This window comes from Mercenaria mercenaria, chromosome 7, assembly GCF_021730395.1.
Source record: "Mercenaria mercenaria strain notata chromosome 7, MADL_Memer_1, whole genome shotgun sequence".
In the NCBI taxonomy this organism is placed as follows: domain Eukaryota; kingdom Metazoa; phylum Mollusca; class Bivalvia; order Venerida; family Veneridae; genus Mercenaria; species Mercenaria mercenaria.
In genome coordinates, this window is record NC_069367.1 from 51482634 (window position 1) to 51504264 (window position 21631).

General features: G+C 34.2%; 1 protein-coding gene across 3 annotated transcripts in view; it reads right to left on the bottom strand.

Moving 5' to 3' along the window:
• The window catches only part of LOC123554171 (glutamate receptor 2-like), a 75892-nt gene that overhangs the window by 20075 nt on the left and 34186 nt on the right, over window positions 1-21631 (bottom strand). Inside the window, exon 1 of one of the 3 annotated variants that reach the window (XM_045344121.2) lies at window positions 16901-17520. The exons of the other annotated variants lie outside the window; for them this stretch is intronic. Coding sequence (XP_045200056.2) covers window positions 16901-17009 — 109 coding nt within the window. The 5' untranslated portion in view covers window positions 17010-17520. Of the gene's footprint in view, window positions 1-16900; window positions 17521-21631 lie in introns of those variants that run through there. 3 annotated transcript variants of the gene reach the window in all.

The following is a 21631-nucleotide window of genomic DNA, read 5'->3' on the forward strand; positions in this document are numbered from 1 at the left end:
CACCACAAACACACACACATATACATGCGCTCACACACAAAAAACCAACACATTAGGACAAAACGAACAAACAAAGGAACACAGTGGGGCACCGCCTTGGAACGGTCAGTGGCAAAAACACCACTGGGGAGCTTAAACCGGTTTATGGTGCTCACCCAACCTCACTCTTACCCCCACTATGTTCCAAAGACACAGGACAGTGTAAACAAGTGAATGAAGTATTGCCATGCAATACAAAGTCCCCTACTGGAAGGCACCTAATTTTCTCTACTGCAGTATAACATAATGAACTGATATCTGTCAATGATGTATAAACAATATTGTACTACATATACAGTATGTTATAACAACACACTTGGATTAAAATGTGCATATATAAAAACCCACAGTTGTTTTCATATTGAATTTTTTTGGCTGATTATAAAAATGTTATCATGTAAGTTATTTATAGGAACAACAAAGGGAAATTAATCTTTAAAAAAAAATCTATATAATATAAGTCCACAAGAAACTCTTTACCAGGTAGAGATCGGTCAAAATACACCTATAAATTGGATGTAACATGCATGCTGTACCACAGAAAAGTGGTCTCGATTTTTCTCTACCGCCAGTAATAAAAAAGTTACAATAAAATCTATTTATAGTAACAACAAAGGGACGTAATTCTAAAAACAAGGGTGCCTCATGGTGGTGAACATTTGTTCAAGTTACATCAAAATCCCTCCATGCATGAAGAAGAAATGTTCCGTACAAAGTCATTCTTGAATTTGACCTTTGACCTCTAAATATGACCTTGACCTTAGACCTAGGGACCTGGTTCTTGCGCATGACATGTTGTCTCATCCAGGGGAATATTTGTGCCAACTGATATCTAAATCCTGCTTTGCATGACAAAGTTATAGACCGGACAGGAAAAAAATCCTCTTGACCTTTGATCTCAAAGTGTGACCTTGACCTTTAAGCTAGGGTACTGGGTGTTGCGCATGACACGTCGTCTCATCATGGGAAACATTTGTGCCAAGTAATATTAAAATCCCTTCATGGATGGCACAGTTATGGACGGGACAGGAAAAAAACTCTGTTGACCTTTGACCCCCAATTGTGACCTTGACCTTTGAGCTAGGGGTCCGGGATTTGCGCATGACACGTCGTCTCATCATGGGGAACACTTGTGCTAAGTGATATTAAAATCCCTTAATGAATGTCAGAGTTATGGACCGGACACGAAACAGACCCTGTTCATGCTATGTTAACATTTGACTGCTTAGTGTGACCTTGACCTTTGAGCTAGGGGTCTGAAAGTTGTGCATAACACATCGTCTTATTATGAGGTACATTTGTGCCAAGTAATATTAAAATCCCTTCATAGATAGGAGAGTTATGGACCGGACAGGAAAAAAGCCTTGTTGACCTTTGACCTCCAATTGTGACCTTGACCTTTAAGCTAGGGGTCCAGGTTTTGCGCATTACACGTCGTCTCCTCATGAGGAACATTTGTGCCAAGTAATATTAAAATCTCTTCATGGATGGGAGAGTTATGGACCGGACAGGAAAAAAGCCCTGTTGACCTTTGACCTCCAATGTGACCTTGACCTTTGAGCTAGGGGTCCGGGATTTTCGCATGACACATCATCTCATCATGGGGAACATTTGTGCCAAGTAATACTAAAATCCCTTCAAGGATGGGAGAGTTGTGGACCGGACAGGAAAAAAGCCCTGTTGACCTTTGACCTCCAATTGTGACCTTGACCTTTGAGCTAGGGGTCCGGGTTTTGCGCATGACACGTCGTCTCATCATGGGAAACATTTGTGCCAAGTAATATTAAAATCCCTTCATGGATGACAGAGTTATGGACCGGACACGAAATTGCGGACGGACGGACGGACAGACGGACGGAATGACGGAAAAGTGCGTTCCTATAGTCCCCGTAACTGGTTTTCAACCAGTAGGGGACTAATAAAAGTAATCCCCTCCAGGTGAATCTCTTTACACACGTAATGGAAACAAAAATGCTCGTGTATAAATAAATAAAAAGCAAACCTTAAGAACCAAAAATGTATGTACTCAATGCCTTTTCAGAAGATAGAGAAACAAGAGAAACACCCTTAAAGGCCCGACGAAACAGGCCAGAAGACAGATATCAAAACAGTTCAGTCCTGGTAGGATTCAAAAACTGCTTACCATAGAGTCCTCCCCCTCCTCCATCAGACACAAAGAGGGAAGTGTAGTGTCCAACTGTAAACCTACTTATCATAGAGTACTACTTATCATAAACCTCTTGCCAGCCGCAAGCAAAATGAGTTAAGAAATAAGTTTAAAAGTTAAAATGTTCTTAAATTAAACAGTCTAGCGAGTTTAAGCGGCAAGTACGTGTTTTATATCAATAAAAAAATACAGTTTTCTGAAACTGCAAATGTTTAAAACTGATCCTGAAATGTAAGATGCTGTTCTTGAATTCATAACTATATTAACAGAATTCTGTTCCGGTAAATTAATGACATCATCTTTATATATAACAGACGTACATAGTATTATCAGCTTTGCTTGAATAAGATTATAAAACTGACAGCAAAGTGATTGCTTTCCACAATATTTTCAAAGTAGTCATTAGGGAAATCACACATTTTAAAAGATGGCTCTGCCTTGGATACTGGAATTTATTTTGAACAAGATGTGTCCATTAACTTTCTTTACAAAATATTTTATATGTAAAGTTTGGCTTTTTTACATAAAAGATTTAATTAAATCATTGTTCAGCTCATTGTGTTTTGCCTATAAAGGCGATTAATCATGTTTAGGTGGGGTCAAAGATTTGTTCAAAACTGTGTTCAGTGAGTGCTTAATACATATAAGATTTTCACTAGAAGTGTTTTTAAAATTTGATTTTCCTATCCTAGATGCCAAACCAAGATACAATAATTGACTTAAGTATTAATTTATTAAGTATACATTGTTTCAGGAAGGATATAAATATGAGAACAGTAACTTGTTATTTTATTTCTAAAAGAATTGCACTGAAAATTATATATTTAGCCGATGCAAGTTTGTAAAACTTTGATACCTCCCATTGCATAAATTATCTTAAATGCACAACCAATATAATTTGAGAATAAATGAATTCTGAAGCTGCAAACTGTCTTAAATTTTGCCTTCTTATTCTAGTTGTTGAAATATCCCAATATATATCAAATGCAAATATTAAACTAGAAATTGTATTGAAATTAAGAAATATTCCGATTTTTAAATATTTTCATATTTAAGGGAGGTAATTACGAAAAAACACTAAAATATGCATTTCAAAAAGGGATCTAAATCTGTGTAATTTTTATTTTACTAATCTATTTATTGATAAATAAAATCTAACAGAATATAAGAAAACTGAAAATATCATAAAATGTTGCTTAGATTGAATGAAGACCTAAGAATAGTTGCTGTATTTGTCTTACAAAAGAACCTCAAGTGAATGCCTTACTTCTTGAATACTTTCTACAATCATTGTTCATACACCTTCAAGTAAATGTTTTGAAACTGTTTTGTTCCGTTAGAAAGGATGTCAATTTTGTTTCGAACGTTTGATTAAAGACACAGAACGCAACCCAGAAAAATAAGAAGGAAATCTTTGTTATTCAGAACTATTTTATGAATTCAATTGATCCAAAGTATGAGAAAATTTAACACTTTGTCCAAAACTTACGCTGTATCTCATTGTTAAACAGGTTTCAATGTCTATAGAATATGAAAACACATAAACATGTATTAGGTAGGTAGGAAGATAGGTAGGTAGGTAGGTAGGTAAGTAGGTAGGTAAATAATTAAGTAAATAAATAGGTAAGTAAATATGTCTGTAAAAGTTATTTTGTTACATTTTTAAAACTTAACATTATATCACATTAAATAAGAATTATACTGCAATCAAAGTTAACTCTACCAAAGGTTGTAAATCATGTGTATTTGGATATTAGAAAATTGACAGAAATATATATTTTAAAAAGTTCGATTGTAAGTAAGTAAAGAGTTAATGAGAACACATTGCATTTCTTCTTATTAAACGATCATTCACGATATATTTAGCTACTTTTCTTTGAGATGTAGTAATAATTTATTTCAGTTTAGCACTAAAGTGCACATAGGTTTAACGGTGCGTCAGATAAATGGTTATGAAAAATGTTTTCATTAATATTATCTTTAGTGATCTGTTTCTTTGTCAATTTCCTTTTCACAACAATTTATAAGTTCCTATTTTAGAGAATGTTAGAGTGTTAAGCCCTTAACAGACTAAAAGTTAATTGAATATGCTATCAAATAACTTGGCTGCGGCCTATGCTTCAAACGAATATTCTTAAAGATTTTATTTGTATTGATACAGCTTTGTTTGCTTATGTAAGCTTCATACATTTCCTTGAATATCATATAAATGCATTGTTTTCTTCCTAATGATACATTTAAAGACCAGTCCTAACTGTTTATAATATACAAATCATTTTTCCCCAAGTATTTGATTTCACTCTCGAACAGTTACTCGGCTTCAATAATAAAAGTTTACGATTGTTCACCACTGCAGATGTAATTGCTTTTATGTCAGCTGGGATTGCAAATTGTTATTGATATTTATTAAGTATTGTTGTCGCCTCGTTTAATTTTAAGATCACGATGCTGATAATTTAATTGATCAAATAAAGTTTAAAGCGTTTCTTTTGTTTATATAATGAACCAAATAGTTTGAAATCAACACTAGATATCATTTCACATACATAGGTACCGATGTCTCATTCCCTGGAAATGATATGAGACAAAATGCTGTTTAATGATATAATATTTGTTCTGGAAACACAAAAGAAACGAACAAAAGTAATTCACCACTGTTTATAAAGCTTTTAGCAATGGAGGTAGATAGAATAAATAACATGGCATTAACAATCAAACAGCAAGGGTTCATTGTAGACCATGATTGTCAGTTGGACAAATGTATACACTCAGTAATACTAGCCTATTAAGTACCACCAATAAAGTCATATACATTCAAAAACCATCTTTGTTTTGTTAGTTTCATGCCAGCTTTTAACAGAATTTCAGTAAGAACCAGTAGAGTAGACTGTGACAACTTTCTCATATAAACAGGTCAATGGCCAAGTGTACGTCATTGAAGTGAGTAACAGAGATGGGCTCCGAAGAGCTGAACGCAGTTGAAGGAGATATCAATATCTCCTTTAAGTCCATGATTTTGATGTCTAACTGTTGACAATTATTACCGCAGAAGAAGTGGCAAGACCATGACTAAGACATGATCACTCGTAATTATAAACTTACATAAAAATCAGATTAACATAAAAGCTATGTGACAAAATCAACTCTTATATTTACTGTACAATAATAACAACGAGGAGATGAATTCTCAATAATTCAAATCTTAACAATTTAGTTCCAGTGGCTTGGCAAAATGGCGGAGACACTTCTGAAGAGGGTTCCCGGACAACTGTTTTCAAAAGACTTTTTTTACACATCCGAAACTTGCGCCGAAAAACAAATGGCCCATATTGGCGTATTGTTATATATTGTATTAATATTGGCTAATTATATAATAATTTCATAACAATATCTCTATTTTGGTATTTGGTATTTATTCTAATGTCACAAGGCGAAAGATTATAAATATGTTTTCTAAGTCGGAGTTGAAAGTGATTCCATTGTAGTCTGTTCCACTGATCCATCTTAGCAATACAGAGTCAGTTATGGGGGCAAGGGACAGTAAATTTGAAAATTCCACGAGTCTGCGTTGATAACAGTGCGAAAAAAATCATTAAAAATTCAAATTTTGAGAAATTCCCGGGAAGTGTTGGGCGGATGTATTGAATAATTATATTTAACACTTCATCATGTCATATTTTAAACCTGCCGATTCCGTTGTTTGTAAGATAAAAACGAGTAAAACTCCGGTTTCAGGACACTAAATTTTGATGCAAAAATAGCCCAAAATGCACACTTTGCGCGACCTGTACCGTATTATCTGCAAATGACTAGGCTAAAACATATGTATATTTTAAAAGCATGTGACCAGACGAAAATAATGGTGGGAAGAAAAGTGTCTCATAACAGTTTACTTTTTCCGCAAACTTGAGCTGAATCTGGATGGATGGATGACCGTTTCTATTTTTTCTGACTTCTGTTACCTCAGGTAAAATTTTAGACACGGCCGCCTACACGAAACTAGGCAAATCGTACCAAACATTTTTAATATACATAGACTGATCACAACCAAATCAAAATGTAAGCCTCTGCAGGTCTAGTAGTCCAAATATAAATAGAATTAATCCTTTTTCCTTCCCTAGTGACTTTTCTCAATAGCAATGTGTTTACTTTTACTCTACCGCGTTTCAGTATGTATTACTTTGCATTCTATCGAAATCGGCATGTTCCTATTGCATGCTAGGTAAAAATGGTGGCGTAAGAATTTAGTGTCTCGAAAAGAGAACCTGAAAGAAGCGAAAAGGATTAATTCAGCGGGTTGTATTTAACGAACTGTAGTTTTCTTATATAAAAGTTAACACCCCCTTTTTCGTTTTGTTTTTCTAAAGTAGCGATATAGTTCTTTATGGGAATATAAGACTCTGAAAGTCTGATATGCTAGAAAACGTCGAAAACCCATTATAAAATAAGTGGATTTTATATGAAATAAAAAATAGCCGGATTTAGTGGTGTTCAGACTACAATGATTTACTGTAGCAGCCTACAAAACAGATCTAAAGATAAAAGAACCTCCGCGTGACGTTTACATCGATATATACACTCGGCCAATCAACGATTGCTATCCTTCTCTAATTTTATACCTGGCTTGGGTTCTATCAGTCTAAACGCGTGGAAGAGTCTAATTCCATTTGATTAATCGAAAAGCATTTTCCTATACAGTTCATGCGTGATAGGCATGATTCCATTCGTTAAAGGTCGCTTTTGCATAGGAAGACATTTTTCTTAATTCTGTAATTACAATATTTTAACAACAAATTTCTGTTGAGTTATATCTATTGTATAAGTAATATCACTTCAAATTCATTTTCCAGCTGATATTGCAAAAGCTTATCGCTGCTTTCCTTTTGTTAACAAAGGACTACTTTCTTCATGCGTATTTGGTGGTTCAAGTCTAAAGCCTTTCATCGAGTGTCTTCGGATTTAGCCTTACTAAAGCAAGTGGCTCTAACGAGCCCCTTGCTAAAAACAATATATATTGATCAATAATTCTTTAAAAGATATTGTGTACTAAAACGTCGAGTACTTTTCTGTTTGACACTGATCACTCATATATGTAAAAATGTTTTATTATCATTATCTTTCTCATATCTTTCGAGTAATTTTATATACAAAATGTGATGCCTGAAAACGGTGTTACTATTTCTTCTTTTTTCAAAAACTCTTGAACTCTATCTGCCGTCGTTGTTTCTAATGTGTGTGATAGTGTTTCTATTCAAACGATTTGAAACATGACCGAAACCATTTCAATTTGTACAAAAATAAATTATATTTACCTAACTAAATCAGATAGATATAAATGTTTTCAATCTGGTGAGCTATGAATGCAAAATCATTGACAAAAGCTTAATAGCTCTACGATCTTTTATGATAATAATAACTCTAGTGTTTGCTTCATGAATATTGTATACCAACTGTGGCTGACAATATTGATATTGTAAACTCATATATATTTGTTGTATTATTATAGTCGGACTTGTTTACAAATCATCAAGAGGGAGTTGTAAATTAAAGATATGCCCTGTGCTCACTTCAGTAGATGAATAGATGGTATCTTTTTGTTTCTATATCAGACAACATGGTTTAAAATCGATCTAGATATTATCTTCTTAGTTCTCTATATCAGGTTCATGTATCATATAGGTAGAATAGTTATTGTTCAATGAATTTCAGCGCAACAAAGGAAATACAAAAATGATAATTTTATACACTGCGGCAGCTATATGCGTCAAAGCTCCTTAGTGGATCTGGCAAATTATCCGTAGACAGAAGAACACGAGCAGTCTCTTTATGTTACACCCTGTCATCAATTTAAATTCAAGATACACTCGTCTAGATTTACATTAATAAAGCTGTTGTTGGGGCGGGGGTGTAGAAGATGGACATGTCTATATCAATAAAAGCATTTTCCAGTTTCTTTTTAGTTGATAAAAGTTGTGGCGTTATCCCCTAACATTCAATCTGAAAATAATTCTGTGGATACAGAATTCGAACATTTTTTAATCTAAGATTTTAAGGACAAACGTAAATATCTGAATGTAGTGACAAAAACTAAAAAGAATTGGAAAGACATCCTGTTTTTTTTCTCACAACTGAAGTCTCCAGCTACATATGCAGTCAATTTCACTTTTACGAGACATTTGTTTCTAGAAAGACTTAGGAAGTGTGCAAAAAGATCTTTTAATTTTGAGTTAAAAATCATTTCAGTCTGTTTGGAGGATTTTTGTTAGGAAGTAATATGAAATATAATTTTATACATTTCTTTTGCGTTTAAAACTGTAAATTTCTTTATGTAATTTTATGTCTTAAGGTTTGAATTGTAAATCGTAGAAAAGTCTGATTTCCTTTTTTTTTCTTTTTTTTTTAAAGCTTCGGATTTATTTTTTCAGCGTAATTGTCACTTTTTTCTTTTGACTGCAAAAATTCAAGTTGCATCCTGTCCTAGCCTGAAAGCAAGAAGAATATTTGAAACATGTGAATGTGACCAATCTATTTTGAAAGCACATAACCTGATCATGGTATGGAGTCAATTAAGATAAACATGTTGTTTTTGATTTATTTAAGTAATGAAATGTCTGTTGTCAAATCATATCTTTTCAAGTAGTATTGTATAATGAAATTGTATTGGATGCTTATACTTTGTGAAGGTGTTAAGAATTACCAAACAATTTTCTTTAAGCCTTTTTATTTACTTAATTCAATTCGTGGTAGATTAATTCGTACATGCCTGAACGACCAAAATAATAAATTTATGTCTACAATGTCAAAAGATATATTTTCGAACAGCAAGAAACACTTTCTATCATCGTTTTATTTACAGTTTCATAAAGAATGCTTTTAAGGACGCTCGCTACAGTTTCGTAATTTTTTTCTCAATAAAAGAATTTGATGAAATGTTTTGTATTAAAAGATCATGTTATGATGTATTGAAAAATGAAATAAAAATACTAGGTCACCAGCTTTGTTTCAATTTAATTTGCCCCTAGATATGGTGCTATTTTAAACATTTTTCAAAATTTCTGTAATCCTAAAATATATTTCAGTTAAGTACAATAATCAGCATAAATTTGATTATCTAAGCATTTTATAACGGAAAACAATATATCCATTTGAAACATGCTCAGAGAAATCAAAAGAACATGATTTTGTAAAGAAAGGAATACTTGTTCAGCAGACCCAAGGGCTATTTTTGCATATATTTGTCAGTTTTAAGTTGGTACTTCTGCTATTTTATCTAGTTTCACATAATAGAATTTAATCGAACTCTGCACATACCTTTGGTTATGTCTACCTTATCTAAAACAAAAAGAAAATTGATAGGTCACCATATTAGATTTCGCTTAAATCAAATTACAACGAAGTGGGGTGTGGCGGGCATTTATACAACGCAGGTCGGCACGAAATACTCTTTCAGTGTTTGAGCAAATGACTTAGAAATGTATATATAAAATTATCAAACGGCAGATTTCTTAATAATCGGATTTTAAGGTGTTTCTGAAGCATTTTGATGGCATAGAACGACGAAAGTTTCCGCCTTGTTTTTAACAAAACCTATAGGTTACGAATGTACTGTACGGGTACGGTACGGAATTAGAAACAGCTGTGACTCAATGCAGAGTTGGAGCGTTGGTATAAATAACAGACTCCAGTATATGTCGGATTGAAGCAATTTGAACTAAAAGTACTTTAAATGTATATATTTTGTAACCATGGTGATACTTACCCTAACCTTTAGTCAGTATGTTATACATTTTGTACATTAAATGCATGCGAACATACAATAATTTGCGAAATTTTGCCGTACGCGACATTAGATGATCACTTCCGGGCATGCGCGGAAGACCGCACCAACACTGCAGTGAGCTACATCGAAACCAAATTGGCACGGTGTTGGGGTAAATATAGACCCGTCCGGAAAAACTGTAGCGAGTGCCTTTAACACGAAGAATTGACTGATCATGTTTGAAACACGACTGCGCAAGTATTCATGCATGTACCTAACATTAAAAGTATATCATGTTACATTGTATGAATTTTTTATGGTTTACCAATATTAATTCATTTGTACAACAGGCATTACTGACAAGGATATCGTTGTTAATTATTAGTTTAGCATTCGGCAAGGGCTTGAAAGTTATGAACGTGCAAAATTCAAATCTCTTTCACGTGATGCAAGAACATTTTGAGCGTCCTTATGTATTAATCACAGAATATGATTTTGCAAGATGGAATGGTTACTAATTTAACGACTTGTTAGTTTAAAATGTGTAAATAACCCGTTTTTAGTTTACTTAATTTTCTATTTTCAGGATAGATATTAGCGAGGTTTTCCTAATTATATAAATGATGTTTGATATGGTACAAATAACATTATAACTGTGGATCTGAATTTATTTTATTAGACTTTAAACATTTTCTGGTATCATACAATGTGCATGTATTTGACAACTTTTTCGCAGGTTCTTCTAGCTAAAATAAAATTATAATCGGGGATTAAATATTTATCAATCACTTTATCGGTACCTATCCTAAAGAAGAGTAAATGAAAAAATAAATATTAAGATGTTTCAGAAAAACTAATACCACATGTTTTAACATGATTAAGTTAAGACTTTAATACTTTGCTTGATCTTAAATATTATATTCAAGCACGTAATGTCAGATTTTTTATCTTTTTTTATAATTCAAAAGTTTAGGTACTATCTCTACATAATAAATAGTTTATTCTTAAAACGTTATTATTTCTCTTTTTTTCAAAAACACTTGGATTCTATCCACCACCATTTTTCTAAGTTTCTGAGAGGCTTTTAACTTCACCGCTTGTAGGACAATGAATTATACAAATGTAAATGAATGTAATACCCTATTTAGCCGGTCCATTTTGAAAATATTCTAACATTAATGTTTTCAGTATAGTGAACCTTGAAAGCAAATTCATTGACAGAATTGTCGTAGTTTTACTATCTTTCGTAACAATCAATAACTCTATAGTTTGCCCCCAGGAGCCGTGGCGGACATGTTATAATTGTAAACTCATATTTATTTCATTATTATAGCCGGAATTGTTTAAAAATCATCAAGCGGGAGTTGTAAATTACAAACATGTTCGGTACTCAATTTAGTATATCATATGAATCCTTTTATTTCTATATCGAACAACTCCAGTTTAAAATTGATCTAGATATTATCTTTTTAGTTCTCTATATCAGGTTAATGTATCGTATGGGTGGGATAGTTATTGTTAAATAATACTAAAGTTTGTTTGTTTCTTTGTTTTGGGTTTAACGCCGTTTTTCAACAGTATTTCAGTCATGTAACGGCGGGCAGTTAAACTAACCAGTGTTCCTGGATTCTATACCAGCACGAACCTGTTCTCCACAAGTAACTGCCAACTTTCCCACATGAATCAGAGGTGGAGGACTAATGATTTCAGACACAATGTCGTTTATCAAATAGTCACGGAGAACATACGCCCCGCACGAGGATCGAACTCACGATCCCGCGATCCGTAGACCGACGCTCTACCTACTGAGCTAAGCGGGCGGGTAGTTTCAGCCCAACAAAGGAACACACACATGTAATAAACTTTTACACTGCTGCAGCCATGTGCGACGAAGCTCCAGAGTGGACTTCGTAAATTATTCATAGAAAAAGAACACAAACAGTCTTTTTATGTTTGCATCCTCTAACCAATTCATATCAAAATACACTCTCCTAGATTATCAACAATTAATGTTTCTTTGTTAAATCCTCCAGCTACATGTTCAGCCAACTTCACTTTTACTAGGTATTTGTTTCTAGAAGAAAGCACAGTCTGTTTGGAGTTTCCTTGTCACTAAGTAACTTGAAATACTGAAATACAATTCCAGACATTTTTGTATTGAGTTCAAAACCCAAATGTTGTAAAATGTATACATGTTACTGGCCGTTCCAAGGCGATGCCACTATTTACAGTTTGTATTCTGTCTTGTATTTTGCTTGTTTTATTTCCCTTCTCCCACTCCTTTAATATTCCCCATTTTTTATGTCCATACTATTTTATGTTCCCCTCCATTTTCATTTTACATTTCCCTTCCTTCTACCACCTTTTTCAAACCATCCCCTTTTTTAATTACTTTCCTATCATCAAAAAGCACTAGTTATAGGATATTTCAAGTAACACGTGTCTTATTTCTTTCATCTGCAGTTTCTGTTTGCAGCTGACCTTACTGTATCATACTCTGACTTCGTTTGCTATTCTTAATGTTTCAATATAGTCTACCGTTTTCTTGCAATTAACTGGACTGGTCCAAAAAGGTCATGTGTTTATCATTCATTTGTTTTTCTGTCTTTGACCACAGACAACAAACTGAATAAATTGTAAATCGGAGCGAATGTATGTTTTTCTTTTCTGATTTAAAGATTTTCTGCATAATGGTCACTTTTCTTTTGACTGCAAAAGTCCAAGTTAGTCGGAAAGCCAATACCAAAACATCTTATTACAAAAAACATTATTACAATGTATATAGTAACATATTTTATCCAGACAGAAGGAATGCAAGAAGAATGTTACAACTGTGAGAACTAAACGTGTGAATAGGACCAATCTATGTTTGTAAGCTTATGTTCGAATCATGGTTTGGAGAAAAAAAGTTTGTTTTTCTTTTGTTTTGTTTTTTTTTATTTTAGTAATGAGGTTAAAAATTGATAGTTGTCATATCATATCTTTTGGAGTTATATATTAAACAGATATTGTTTTGGATGCTTGTACTTTTGTGAACGTGCGCGATTTACCACACAATTTTCAAAGTGGTTTGCGAACTTTATTTAATTTGTGGTATTTTCATTCGTAGATGCCTGAACGATCGAAATGATAAATTTAAGTCCACAATGTCAGCATATATATTTTCGAAAATTCAGATATGCTTTCTTTCATCGTTTTTTTTTTACAATTTCGTAAATAAAGATTTTAACACGAATTATTGTGTATCAGGTTTGAAATATAACCGCGTAACTATGCAAACACATCCTTGCAGCATGTAACTATCACTAAAATATTTATCATGTTACATTGTTTGAGATTTAAATGGCTTACAAATATTAATGCATTTGTACAGATATAATAGAACGATTTTGCATGAAAACAAGCGCTTATGACAGATGTGTCATTTTTAATAATTAATTTTGCAAGGGTTTGAAAGTTATGAATGTGGAACATTCAATGGTTAACTCTTGCATGTGATTCAAGTACCCTTTGAGCATCCTTGAAATAATCATAGGATTTTTTTTGCAAGATGACATGTATTAAAACTTGCAGTGTTTCACGTCCCTTCGAGTACTAGAAAAAAATGACAATCGTCACAAATTACATGCTGCTAACGGGTAACTGTTTAATGAGTTTTATTAAAATAAAAAACCACAGGTCGCTCAACACGACATAAATGAAAATGTTTCAGGCTCGGTTTGATTGGGCCTGTTCATGGATGGTAGTAGAAATGCAAGTTACCGTCCACGACCCCTAGCCCTGGGTGGAGCAAAACTCAACATTTACACACGTTATAAGTACCAGAATGTAATTTAGAGACATCCGCAGATGTATTCATACTGTAGTGGACATGGAACCTTCAATGATGCAGAGTGCAATTTCATGAAAAGCGGCGTATGGTCACCAGATAAAATAGTGGCTTTGCCCTAAACGACAAAACAATGGGCAGAACTAAATTAACTGGAATTTCCCAAACAAAAAAATCAAGTAACAAATGGTATCAAAATCGTGAATAAATGGTGAACAAATCGGGATTTGCCGATTTATTAACACCATTTGTTTACGATTCATTTAATGAATCGGAAGCAAATCGGGTTTAGCAGAGAAAGTCCCTCCCCAATTCATTGCAATTAACTGATTTGTTTACCATTCATTAGAAACAGATATTTTGCGCAGTACCATTTATTACCGATTCATTAAAAAGTAAAGTTGTGACTTTTTGGGCGGGAAACATGAGTATATTGTCAGCCATCTTTAATGCATTTTGGCGGGATAACTGAAATACACAGAGACACCACATGCATCCTCTAAAATACTGGAATTTTAACTGTTATGGAGTAAGTGCAAATGTTTGATTGTCTAATATAGTTGTAAAAGGACATGTTTAAGTGCACACATTAACTCTTTACGCTATATTTGAAGCTGTTAAGTTTTTAGGAAATAATTACAAGATTTTTTTTGTCATATGTTTTCATGACAACTTTAAAGAAATTTTATAAATTAGATCTGATGCATATGTTCTAATATGTATCATATTTTTGAATTTTGCAATTGCTATACTGTAAATAGAATCTATATATTTCATGTTGTTCTTTCCTTACTAGAACATTTAGTTTGCCGTTTTTATAGTTAATGCTACCCTTTCTAGAGAATTACAATTCGTCCTCAAACTTTTTGTACCCATGCTTTCGTCCCTTAAAAATAATGCTGGGTTATTAGTACGATTCATTACCGATTCATTAGCACGATTTATTACCGATTTATTAGTGCCACCGATTTCCAAATTCCTTTCATTTCAACTTCAGCATACCCGATTTGTTACCGATTCATTATTTAGCAAAACAATTTAAAGTCCTGATTTGTTAACGATTTATTAAACGATTTGTTTACGATTTATTACCGATTTATTAGCTCATTTGCATACCATTTGAATCGTGATCAAATCGTGAACAAATCACACGATTTGTTTACCACTTATTACACCGATTCATTTCAATCTTTTTTTTGTTTGGGTTAGTGAAGGGATTTGTGGTTATCGAGCCTGCATATCACAGAAACGGCCAATAGACAAAATTAAAAAACAAAAAAGCAGGCACTTTATCCAAGGGATGAATAAACAGTATTGTTTGAGAAATATCATCAAAAGAATTTTATATAGGAGAGATAAAAAGGTACTTTAATGTAAGAATGCGTTTTGATGCATCTACATTGAACTTTGGCACCTAGAGCCGGTCATTCACACAACTTAGGTGAACAAATTCCCTTAATAATCCATTAAATGTGGATATTGACGCATAAATTTTGCAAGTTATAGTTATAAATAACCCAAAACTATTGTACAGACGGGGGTAAACAGAGCTTTTGAAATAATGGAGAAAATCAACATTCGTCTGGCTTTTCACCAATATTCTTTTCATTCACTTTCAGTGTTGTACATACACTATATGCCAAACTACGTGTAAATAAATATGTTAAAACATTTCATCCCATTTTTATGACACGGAAAGAAAGAAAAGGACTTTATCCATATTAGTAGCTGAAATACATAGGACTTAAATCATACAGCATTTAAATGACCAATGCAGACATTTAACTGCCGTTTTTTGCAATGTTACACAAGTACCACGAGTTATATAAAGAGGCGAAACCTAAAATAATGGGATATTCTGACATGAAACCAGAATAGCTACAGTATTTTCGACAACATAAGTAGCAGTCATAGCTGAGCTGTTATTCTCGTACTTGAATTATTTCATGCAGCATAAACAAAGTTTTAGAATTGAAAATAAACAATACAGCCACATTACATGCCTCAGCTAAAATGTTTCAAACTTAAAAAGTTACATTTATTTTATATTTTGTAAAGAAAGGAAAAAGCGTTTATTTTCGTAAAAAAAACAACATTGACGTAACGATATCAAGGATGGCCCTTTCCGTGAGACTGCACGCGCAATATGACATGACTTAATTTATAAAAACATTGACACAATGGCGTCATTCGATTTTGTTTTTAAGTTGACGCTAAAATTTCAAAAATAACAAAAAGGATTAGCTAAAACTAATTTTTCTGACAATACAGATCAAAATCGACACGACTATTTCATTCTTAACTGGATTTAACGATATTTTAGATAAAAACTGTATCTTTGTTGGAAGGCGAATTACAAATGAACGTGGACGGGCCTTTTTGGTTGTTCTATTTAGATTGTTTAAAAGATCGATATCCTGACATATATGTTTACTTTCTGGTTTTCATGGAATCAAAGCAGACCACTTATTTTCTAGCAAGCTCCTGTAAAATGTGAACATAAAAACTGAATGTTATTTGTGTGCACTTGTACGGGAAAACCAGATTGGAACTTCTACTTCTTGCAAATCATCCAAAAATTGCGTCCCAATGTACTTTATACCCGTACAAACGCACAGAAAATAGCATATAATTCTTTAAAAACGTTACTAACTATTTTAACGTCAACTCAGTATGTTTGCAGGTTTGTTTATTTTTTGAGTTTTTACAAACCAAAATCATTACAGTTCAAGTTCTACATTAAATGGTTCATGAATAACTAGGGGAGGTGTGGGGGGCTCTTTAATGTGCATCTTACTTTAACGGTCATTCTTCCGCGCCACCAGCTAATGACTTTCAAAATATGAAACCCTGAGCATCGAACGTGGCCCTTACCATCAGATGCAAGGTCAAGAGATTTCATTAATACGGCCAATGACACCATTAACATGATGTCCGACTATAAATGAAACTAACATCTTGTATTTTCCAAGTAAGGATACAACAATGCGGAAAATGTAACAACTTTGAATTAACCAAAATCATATAAAATCCATTATAAAACTCTAAAACTTTAATATCACGAAATTAGCTTGCGAATACTGAAGATTATTTTAATATTCATTACCTAACACTACAGGAGTAAGCTCATATGTGTAAATATAGTGACATGAAAACTGAAGAATGCCTATGATATCCAACATCAACATCATCCGTGGAAGCCAGGAAGTATCCATATTTACCCGAATCTTGCCTTTTTTCTATTATGTAACTTTTACATCCATGTTGAAATGAAACGTTTTTGTGCATAACTCATTTGAATTTCTGTTTTAAGTCGCACAATTGATTGCCCAAATCACTTGTTCAGGTAACTGCTTTAATAAGAATGTAAAGCATATTAGCAATTGTTTTCGTTAATATGTTGTAAAGACGATAATTATTTTTAAGATAATCGTTTACACAATACACAGTTTTCTTGTAATCCTATAACAGAAAGAAATAATTTAGACATTGTAACGTCAAATGTACACAACGAAGTCTTAAAGACTTAGACAATTCAACAGATAATTTCAAACAAGTCAATTAAACTATCGAACTGTGATTTTTTTTTCATTACTGATGTACTTAAATATAATTGTTATCGGATATGAATTTCTGTCTCAATCAACGCATCCGATTCTTTAAATAACACTTACTTCCGATTTTGGTAGCTTAAGTTATATTTAGATATAAAATATAAGTTTTAATTGTAATTCTACAAGCATTGTTAACAACTCATCCTCATTTTTAACAATGAAACTCTCCACTGCTGTAATTATTTTCAATGCCAACTGCTGCTGACATAATTATGATTCCTAATTATTATTGGTGTTTGCAGAGACCGTTTCAAAAACATCGATAATACAGTTATATATTACACCTGTCAATATCTCATTGCTGATAATGCAATACATTGCCTCAATCTTAAATGTCTATTTGTCTCTATATTGAGTCTAAGCTGTTAAAATCGATGTTAATCTTTTTTTCTTCGGTTCAAATATCACAACAAAGGTTTGTTAAAAACGATAATTTCACTACTGTAACTGGGACATTTTTAGAGGAAAGTCACACCATATAACATAAACATGCAAGTTTAAGCAATATTTTCAAAAGTATTTTCCACCGCAAGATGCGCTTTATTTCGCTAAAATTTGAGTGTCGTGTAATTTTGGCTTTAATATCACAAAGCCATTACACAGCAGGTGCAGATGGACTTATTTTCACCAACATGTACAACATGTGATGATAAGGCAAGCGATTCTTGTTGCTCAACTGTGACTGCAGCCGTAAAATAAAAAAAAATATTCAATTATTTTCCACTTCGGTACGTAACAGTATGAAGACAGCTTTTAAAGGCAACTACTACTTTCTCGAAGTTTTTTTTTAACCGGACATCTATCGAATTATTGGATCTAAGCCATTCGTTTCGAAAAGACTTTCACTGAACCGGTGAAACGTTGTAAACTGACCCCCATAGAATAATGACCCCCGGTCATTATTTTATATAGAATAATGAACCCTTTTCTATAAAATACTGACACCCCTTATCAAACAAGTGAATGAAGTATTGCCATGCAATACAAAGTCCCCTACTGGAAGGCACCTAATTTTCTCTACTGCAGTATAATATAATGAACTGATATCTGTCAATGATGTATAAACAATATTGTACTACATACACAATACTGTGAAATCATTTATACTCGCTGGCATGAAATTTCGCACAAACGTGAAGAAGGACTGTTTCGCGCGGGCTTAAATTCGCGCATTTTCAATTTTAGAAAGGGAATATATAATAAGAAAAATAATAATAGCGCTGTCTTAATTTCGCGCATCGGTCCTAGCGCGAACTACGCGAATAAAAATGATTTCACAGTATGTTATAACAACACACTTGGATTAAAATGTGCATATATAAAAACCAACAGTTGTTTTCATATTGAATTTTTTGGCTGATTATAAAAATGTTATCATGTAAGTTATTTATAGTAACAACAAAGGGAAATTAATCTTTATAAAAAAAAATCTATATAATATAAGTCCACAAGAAACTCTTTACCAGGTAGAGATAGGTCAAAATACACCTAAAAATTGGATGTAACATGCATGCTGTACCACACCACAGAAAAGTGGTCTCGATTTTTCTCTATTTATAGTAACAACAAAGGGATGTAATTCTAAAAACAAGGGTGCCTCATGGTGGTGAACATTTGGTCCAAGTTACATCAAAATCCCTCCATGCATGAAGAAGAAATGTTCCTTACAAAGTCATTCTTGAATTTGACCTTTGACCTCTAAATATGACCTTGACCTTAGACCTAGGGATCTGGTTCTTGCGCATGACATGTTGTCTCATCCAGGGGAATATTTGTGCCAACTGATATCTAAATCCTGCTTTGCATGACAAAGTTATAGACCGGACAGGAAAAAAATTCTCTTGACCTTTGATCTCAAAGTGTGACCTTGACCTTTAAGCTAGGGTACTGGGTGTTGCGCATGACACGTCGTCTCACCATGGGAAACATTTATGCCAAGTAATATTGTAATCCCTTGACTGATGACAGAGTTCTGGATCGGACAGGGAAAACACCTTATTGACCTTTGACCTCCAATTGTGACCTTGACCTTTGAGCTAAGGGTCTGGGCTTTGCGCATTACATGTTGTCTCATCATGGGGAACATTTAATGTATGTCAGAGTTATGGACCGGACACGAAACAGACCCTGTTCATGCTATGTTAACATTTGACTGCTAAGTGTGACCTTGACCTTTGAGCTAGGGGTCTGAAAGTTGTGCATGACACATCGTCTTATTACGAGGTAAATTTATGCCAAGTAATATTAAAATCCCTTCATAGATGGGAGAGTTATGAAAAAAGCCTTGTTGACCTTTGACCTCCAATTGTGACCTTGACCTTTAAGCTAGGGGTCCAGGTTTTGCGCATGACACGTCGTCTCCTCATGGGGAACATTTGTGCCAAGTAATATTAAAATATCTTCATGGATGGGAGAGTTATGGACCGGACAGGAAAAAAGCCCTGTTGACCTTTGACCTCCAATTGTGACCTTGACCTTTGAGCTAGGGGTCCGGGTTTTGCGCATGACAGGTCGTCTCATCATGGGGAACATTTGTACCAAGTAATATTAAAATCCCTTCATGGATGACAGAGTTATGGACCGGACACGAAATTGCGGACACGAAATTGCGGGCGGACGGACGGACAGACGGAATGACGGAAAAGTGCATTCCTATAGTCCCCGAAACTGGTTTTCAACCAGTAGGGGACTAATAATTACCCCCTCTGATTTTATCTATAAAATATTGACCCCCAACTAACCTATAACTAACATACTCTATATCAATTAAAGTCACTGTCGTGTTTCTATTGCTTATATTTGTTGTTGTTGTTGTTGTTGTTGTTTCTGCTGATTTTTCTAGTATTCATGCCACCTTTATGCTTTGTAAACTTTGTAAGTAACCTTCCTTATATAAATATCTTTACTAATAATTGATACTTGTCTCGTTAATGCTTACCATGTAAATATAATTGCACATTTTAATTGAAACATGCGTGAAAATCCGAAATAATTGCAAACTCATTTTGAACGTATGTTTTTCTGTATAGTTGGACGTTGTCAAAAAACTTTACCCACTCTATATGCTGCACTAAACCCAACATACATGCTGCACCTCATTCATGCTCAACTCAGCCAGTAAGCTATGCTGTACAAACAACCTATGCTGTACCCCACCCACAAGCTATGCTGTACCGTGCCAGTAAGCTCTGCTGTACACACAGTCTTTGCTGTACCCCACCTACAAGCTATACTGTACGCCGTCACGTACGCAATATGCTGTACCCCACCCACAAGCTATGCTGTACCGTGCCAGTAAGCTCTGCTGTACACACAATCTTTGCTGTACCCCACCTAAAAGCTATACTGTACGCCGCCACCTACGCAATATGCTGTACCCAACGTACAAGCTATGCTGCATCCCGCCAATAAGCACTGCTGTACACACAATCTATGCTGTACCCACCAACAAGCAAGCTGTGCTGAACGCCACCTGCGCAAGCTGTACAAAACCTACAAGCTATGCTGTACATCACCAACACGATATGCTGTAGCCTGATCTCTTTTGAAAGATTTACTAAATATACAGTGAAAGGATGATAAAGACAACATGTGAGCAGAGACCACCTATGAGCTGAAACAGCATATGAACATAAACCAAATGTGAGCAGAGACAGCATATGACCAGAGACTAACTATGAGAAGAGACAGCATATGACCAAAACCAACAGTGAGCAGAGACAGCCTATAATCAGAAACTAATTTGAGCAGACAGAGCATATAACCAAAGACCAACTATGAGATGAGTCAGCATATGACCAGAGACCAACTATGAGAAAAGACATCATATACCAGAGACCATATGCGAGCAAAGACAGCATATGACATTAGACCAACTGTGGGAAGAGACAGCATATGACCAGAGAACAACTGTGAGCAGAGACAGCATATGACCAGCGACCAAATGTGAGCAGATACAACATCTGACCAGAGACTAAATGCGTGCAGAGATAAAAAAAAATCATGACCGAAACCAAATGTGAGCTGAGACAGCATATCACCAGAGACAACTGTGAGCTGAGACAGCATATCACCAGAGACCAACTATCAGCGGAGACAGAATATGACCAGAGAACAACTGTAAGCAGAGGCAAGATATGACCAGAGACCAACTGTGAGCAGGGACAGCATATGACCAGACACAAACTATGAGCAGAGACAGCATATGATCAGAGACCAACTGT